Source organism: Lates calcarifer, linkage group LG16_LG22, assembly GCF_001640805.2.
Source record: "Lates calcarifer isolate ASB-BC8 linkage group LG16_LG22, TLL_Latcal_v3, whole genome shotgun sequence".
Classification (NCBI taxonomy): Eukaryota; Metazoa; Chordata; class Actinopteri; family Centropomidae; genus Lates; species Lates calcarifer.
Window position 1 is genome coordinate 24,916,823 of NC_066848.1, and position 7,599 is coordinate 24,924,421.

Below are 7,599 nucleotides of genomic sequence, written 5' to 3' on the forward strand. Positions count from 1 at the left end.
CATGTAATTTCCCGTTTGCCTTAGGACTCCCCCACCATCCTAATAATGGACCCTAACATGCATGCCACGCACACAGATTGAAGTCTGTACTACAGGTACAGTCAGACAAACACTGTGGTTTTCTACTTGTACAACCAACTCAACTACAACTACAACTCTCAGTTGAAAGTATTTTTTAATTGTTATGTTTTTGAATATTATAATTTCATACCCAGTGTAGCTCTTGCTCCATTTTACAGGATATCACTATCTCCTGCAAAAAAAAAAAAAAAAAAATGTAAACACTGGAATTCATCGTCTTTATTCTTGCCTGACTTCAGGCAGATTCTTAACTTTTTAAAGTCATCATATCGTCATAGAAGCCATAAAAAATATTATATATGTTGTTATTCGATATTATTTATTGTTAACAAATCCCATTAAAATTCCTGTGGCTCTCAGCTTCATTTGTTCCTACTGAAGGAAATCTTTAAAAAAGTCTGAAATATATCGTTTCATTTTCAAAACAGACTGCAGAGGAAACTGATGTGTAGTTTTGTATGTCTAATTCATTAATATATTTACAACTGTCACACAGACAGTCTTTTATGATGCAATGTTATGATTGTTTTTTTTTTTTTGTCAGAAATACTTTATTTGCTTAAATTGTTTGCTCATATATTTCTTAATGTCAGACACTGAATATGTGTCTCGCTAAAAGTTGTGGAACATTGATGGAAAATTGTCCAGGATGTTATCTTTAGTTGAAGTCTGACATGCTGTATCTTTATGAATATTTTAAAATGTTGCTAATAAATTAAACTGAAACAACTCCAGGCTGTGATAAACTAACTGCACAGGATGTAACCTCCACTAAGCGGAGTCAGCGAGCCTGAACCCCGGGGGAAAAGAAGTTCAAATAGAAAGGTAAAGTACTGGTTAACTGTAATTTACAGCACATGCAGCTCTGAGTGGTTGTTGTACAAATACAAACTTGACCAAACCTAATGAAACAAAAACAGAGACCAAGCTTTAATGTTGACTGGTCCAGGATCAGTGGGGGCAACACCACGGTGTGTGTGTGGGACTGTGTCAAAATAAATTACAATGATATAAGGAAGGAACATGTAACCCAGTGCGACAGCATGGTTCTTTATTTGTTTTTAATAGTTAATATAATAATCATGGAGCTCTGTGACACAGATTAATAACATACACAGTATCAGGCTCTGATACACACACAAGATTTGTTAGTAGAATACCTTCATTTTTGGTTTGAATATATATATATATATATATATATATATATTTTTTTTTTTTTTTTTTTTTTTTTTTTTTTACACACACGCACACACACACAGGCTCCCACCGGCTGTAGCTGAAGCTTTTGTCTAAAACCTATTCCAGACACCTCTAATTGGCTGGTATTTATCCAGGAGCCCAGGAGAGCAGAGTGCACAGGACTGTTTTCACATGGGATTAACCCAGGTCCAAATCCCAGCACACTTCACAGAGAAAACCCCAACACTCTCACCACATTATCTGGCAAAGATTGGCCCCTGCCGGCCTGTTTACCCAATCTGACTGCTCTGATTTGGCTCAGTGTTTTTCAGCTGCTGGTGTTGTTGCAGGCGACGGGTTTAAAGTTGCTATATATATTATTTTAGACATAAATGACATGATAATACATCAGCTTTGAAACAAATATCATGACAGCCTGGAACTACCTGTATTTCACATAGCAGCACTGTGGGTGAGACATATTTCTGAAAGTCTAAATATTGACAAAATAACATACAAAGTCACTATAATTTGGACCTTCCATTTACACAGTGTGTGGCTCCTTGGAAGATGTGTATAGACATGCAATATTAAAATGCAGCAGTGTCCATCAATACCACACACAAAAGCTGAGATTTTTGGAATCATTCTGTTATTTGTCAACATGGAGCACAGCCTACTGACCCTGACTCCTCCTGTTCTCTCAGTTAGGTTATGCCCAGATTATGTTTTTCTCTTTATTTATTTGTTCGCTGCTGTGGCAGCAGATGGCAGAGTTCACATCCACAGTCCGGTTAGTGGTTAGACTGGACTGACTGATGGAGGGAATAATCCAGCAACAGAATCAATCAATTAAATGGAAATGAACAGACTACAAACTTTCTCTGACCTCATCATGTTACTGAAAAACAAAATCCAGTCGCAATTACATTTTCCTCAAAACATAATTGCTGTTGCAAATCAGCTGTAAATAAAATAACTTCTGGGAGACATGGTGGTGCATACTGAAAATACAGTGCATACAGGAATTGTGTTCTCCATAACAGGAAGCAGTAGAATGCCACCCACAGAAACAGCATGTTGCTAGGTAGATACTGATCATTGTTTGCTTACAAAAAACAATGTGAGCATGTTTTGAACATTTTTGAACATGGTTAATGTTCAAAATGTATGTGATGTAATATTTACCTCATTTAGTGTAATGACTGTGACATACTGAATGATTTTAAGGCATGATGAATCAGTTATGAATCTCAAGGTGTGAGGCAGAATGATCTCAGGCTCTGAATTAAAGAACACACACAGATGCAGTTACTTGCTCTCTAATGCCATCTATTGGACACACACACATACACACACACACATACACACACACACACACACACACATACACACACACACACACACACATTTAAATATATAGCTGCTGATACAGATACAATATTAGATTTTTGACTATATTCACGCTGTTCTGATAAGTTACTGTGGTACTGTGGTTGTGAATGGGGACATCAGTTCGTGTTTTGCCCTAGTGCTGACTGTGTTGCATTGTATGCTGCTGCAGATTATTACCAGCTGCTGATACAGAATAGACATGTTATTATGAAATCCTGTTGACTGAAGAAATCTACATGGGAAAACACATCTGTCCAAATGTAACTATGAATGACACACATATGTAAGTAATAAGTGACCTGTGTCGGACCTGACATATCAGTCTGCCTGGCACCTGTGTCTTTCCCACTCTTACGTGGACAAAAAGTGCATCTGGCCGGAGTATTTAAAGCAGTGCAGCGTTGGTTCACCACCTGCTTGTCTGGCCTCAAGGTACGTACGCAGCATGACTCGTTCATATCTTTATTTCATTTCTCTGAAACCAAAAATTCTCATGGGACTTGTCCAACAGATGTTACAGAAATGGTGTTTGGGTCTGCTCTGCTTCCTCACTGGAGCATCATATGGTAAGTTGACTTTAACTTAACAATTTTACTGAAATGGCAAACTGATTTAATAATATATTTAGGGTGGTATGTGTGTGTGTGTGTGTGTTTTTTTTTTTTCATTTTTGATTTCAGGTTGCAGTATAATGTGTTGTATTGAAATAATATAAGGTTAACACTGAGTGAAATATTCGAGCCTTTGACTCCATATGGCTGCACTATTCAATCAGAGGAGATGAGTTTATAATGACTGACCCAGCTGCTTGTTAAATTTAACCATATTCCTGAAAAACTAATTAATTATTTTTGATGATTTTATTCTTGCCGGTGGTGGAGCAGCTTTTAGATGATGTGATAGTTTCCATTAAAGAACTTATTTGGAAACTGATCCAAATGTTGTACTAGTTTAGCTTAGAATGAGCTCCATATGCAGAGTTATGATCACTTTTGTAGAGTATACCAGTTACATTTTGTGTATGTAAACATAAGAGTTGCCTTGTCTTCACAAAGAATTTGATTTTATGTTGTAGCCTTTTGTGAAGAAATCCCCGAATCAAATTTTCATCCAAGAAAGCTTTGGATTTGGACAAACTAAATGGATGTGGATGTTGGGTTCACAGTGTAACCTTAGCAGTGCAAACCTTGTGACCATTTACTATAAGCTGTTTGCAACCTTCATTTAAGGGTCAGCTGTCATTTCTTTCTGGAGATTCTGTGAATTTAATTGAGTTGCCACTATGTGATATCAAAACTACATGTGAGGGAGAGTGGTGTGTTCTCCATGCCCGCAGCAGCTGAGGTCTGTTTTGATGAGCTGGGCTGCTTTAATGACCTCCCTCCCTGGGGGGGCACTGCCCAAAGACCAGCCTCCGTTCTGCCCTGGAACCCCGAAGAGCTCGGCACCCGCTTCCTCCTCTTCACACAGAGGAACCGCTACTACCAGGTGGGTGAGGTGGAGGCTTCATTTTTTTTGTTCTTTTATTTTGTTGTCAGATGACTGAAGCCTTATATTGACTTCAGCTGCACTTTAGAAGAACTTTTATTAGTTTATTTTTGCCCAAAACAAGAACTTGGATTTCATCCCTCATCACATGCTTTTAATGCATATATAGGCATGTGAGCAATGTATTAAGATAGACATGAAAAAATGTGAACCTGTTCTTTAAGCTCTCACTGTGTTTCATTATTGCTTTCCAATGGAAACCATCAGGAGATCAAGACTGACCAAACCATCCATGCCTCAAACTACGGTGGGACGAGGAAGACTCGATTCATCATTCCTGGTTATCTGAAAAAAGGAGATGAGGACTGGCCACAGGAGATGTGTAAGGTAGGACACACAATGAAAAACTTCTGACATTTGATCAAGATGTGCCACAAAATAATCATGTTTAAAATTTCAGCTGTGAGTTCTCTGGAACAAGAACCCTAATCCTAACCCTAACCCTAACCCTATTAACGCACTAAGAGGTCTTGAGGCAAAAAATTAGTTGTATGCCTCTATTCTGCCCTTGACTGCCTAATTAGTTTGTGGTAATCTAATGTAGCACAGAGTCATTGTAAATAATAAACACTGGGCAAGCACAATATAAACTACAAAGACCTTAAACTCTATTTTAACTTAGAGTCCCTTTACAAGAATGATCTCCAAGCTCAGGTAATAATGCAGTGACTTAAAGTCTCCATCATTACAGTTTTATACAGATTATATAGTAATAAATAAATAATCTTGTATTTCATCAAATTAACCAGCCACAAACTGGTTGCCACACATGAACCTGGACCCCCTGAGGTCTGGGGATATGATGCAGTTGCAGGTAGTTCTGCACTGATGACAGCAAAATCTCAGTGAACTAATCTCAGAGAAGAAACTCTGGCAACAATCCTTACCTCTCTATAGATATTTACATTAGCGTGTGTACGCAATGCCAATTAATTTCTCAAATCCTTAAAGGGTCAGTTCATCCAAATTAAACGAAACTTACTTGATCACTTCCCTCTGGTGGAGTATCCATCCAGTTAATTTTGATTTTGTTTGTTCAAGTTTTCAGTCTCTGAGTTTCTGCTTCCACTCCAGTACAGTGGAAGTGAATGAATTTCCAATAACCAGAGGCCTGTGCTATGAAGCAGGATTTGGGTTAGCGAGGTAACTTCAGGTTTTAACCCTGGGTTTTCAGGGTTACAACGGTGGTTCACTTCTTACTGTGGTAAATCAGGGGATGGTTTGAGAACCACAAACCAAAATCCTTTCACCTCAACAGAAAAAGAAGAGATATCTCAAAACCTAGAATAATAATACCAAACCAATCTGTGTGGTACTACCAGAGGTAGCATAGTGTCCTAATGTCCCAAAGTTTCACAGAGTAAATAAGAATAAAACAGAGGTCCTAATTATCAGCCCCAAAAGGTGCTCAGAGCCCCTGCAACAGAAAATTACTCCAATTTTTGTGTGTTCGTGACTAGATTACTGTATGGTGAAGCCCCTGAGTATATTTCTGAATGGTTGTATACTTACAGTAGCTTAAGGTCACCAAGGTAGGCTGACCTGTACACCAAGCACTCCTGAACTTTGGAATAGTTCTCTTAGATCAATCCACTCCTACTGACATTTTCCCTCAAAACTCACTTATATTGCCTTTCTTTTCTTAATTGATGTTATTTCTTGTTAATTATATTTGTTCTCTTTGGTTTGTTACTGCCCTGCCTCTCTGATTTCATTGTGAAGCACCTTATGCTATATGATTAAATCTTTATATTTATTTATTTATTGTCCAAGAAGGTTTTTTGTAAATTGGGTGAACTGATTCTTTAATCCTCAATTTCATCAAGTCTATGTTGACTAACTTGTAGCTTGGTCTAGGTTATGCTGAAGTGGGAGAATGTGAACTGCATTGCCTGTGGAGTGGAAGAAAGGTGTGAAGACTCAGTATGCCCAGGCTGCCAATAATGCCAGGGTGGTGGCTGCCCAGGTGGCATCCATGATCTCATTCCTCATGGTAATACAGAACACTGTCTGACACTGGTGTGCTGTAGGTGTAGGTCACAACTACAAAATAACAGCAATGTTCCCCTAATAAATGGACTGTGAGTGAGGAAAAAAAACAAGTGTTCTTTCTCAAAGGAAGTGACATTTCAGGAAATATAAGGGCTCATTGATAAAGTAGAAGGTGAGTTTAGCAGCTCCTATACAGCTCAGCTCTTTATCTGGGTCTGCAGAATGCTTGAGGTTAATCAATCTAGTTTTTCTGTTTCAGGTAGTTAAAAATTCCAAACCAGCTCTATCAGAGAAAACATCAGCCTTCATGCAGTCATCTGCAAAATGTGGATTTGAACTCATCCAACACCTGCCCTGCTCGCCTGATCTGGCCCCTCAAACTACTACCTCTTCCCCAACATGAAGAAGGAGCTCAGTGGATGCCATTTTAACAGTGATGATGACATCATAGCTGCCATGACCATTTACAGCACCTGAACCAGAAAAACCAAAAGTTAACTTAGCTTCAAACTTTCTGTAGATTCACTCAGAGAGCTGAACTGCATGTGAATGTAATGAGAGCTGTTTAACTCATCTCCTTCTACCTTAGGACACAAACCTGTTAATCACCCCTTGTATATATGTCCACCATTTGTTATTGTACTTCCATAAAGTTTGGGTATTCAAAAAATCAAGAGACAGATTTTAAAAAGGATTGTCATAAGAGCATAAGAGGTTAATATGTATAAATCCTCATGTAGAGCGTATGTTTCATTGCATGTGAAAAAAAACTGCATATTACTGCTTTCAAAGAGCTGAGTTATCAGTGTAATCACAGGAGCCAGAATAAACTTAACATTACGCAACAGACAGGGTGGAAAGGGCACGGACTGACACAACTGGGAGCTGAGAGGAAGTTCTCATATACAAACAGTTATATGACAAACTGTATGTTGGACATATGAGGTAGATACAGTAACTTTGACTTTAATGTACATGTTTCGTAACACAGGTAACTACAAGCAGAAGGCTGATAAGTTCCACATCATCGGTCACAGCCTCGGAGCTCACATTGCAGGAGATACTGGCAGCAGGATCACTGGCCTTGCACGCATCACAGGTAAACCCTGCTGACCAAACACAAATGGAAATCTAGCTGATTGCCTCTGATCACTAGTTTGACACTACTGATCCTGGCCCATGTTGGTAAAACGCCATGTCAGTCTGCAGTGTGTATAAGAAATCTTGGAAGATCAGTGCTTCCTAGACAATTTTTTTGTATTTATAAAATCAAATAGTCTTAATGTCAAGTTATCAAAGAGAATGCTGTGTTTAGAAAATTATTAGTAATCTGATACTATATTAACAGCAAATATAATTACTTAAAATACTCATTATACCCCCTGGCCTGGTGAATGAGTGAGC

At 38.4% G+C, this 7,599-nt stretch overlaps 1 protein-coding gene across 4 annotated transcripts in view; it reads left to right on the forward strand.

The window, feature by feature from the left end:
* The first annotated feature begins 2,980 nt into the window (after nt 1–2,980).
* Nucleotides 2,981–7,599, forward strand: part of LOC108884816 (inactive pancreatic lipase-related protein 1) — a 31,002-nt gene continuing 26,383 nt past the window's right edge. The window contains exons 1-4 of one of the 4 annotated variants that reach the window (XM_051076777.1): nt 2,981–3,087; nt 3,167–3,221; nt 3,992–4,143; nt 4,411–4,530. In XM_051076777.1, coding sequence (XP_050932734.1) covers nt 3,167–3,221; nt 3,992–4,143; nt 4,411–4,530 — 327 coding nt within the window. In that variant the 5' untranslated portion in view covers nt 2,981–3,087. The remainder of the gene's footprint in view (nt 3,088–3,166; nt 3,222–3,991; nt 4,144–4,410; nt 4,531–7,599) is intronic. The other 3 variants (XM_051076776.1, XM_051076779.1, XM_051076778.1) reach the window with 3 other exon arrangements.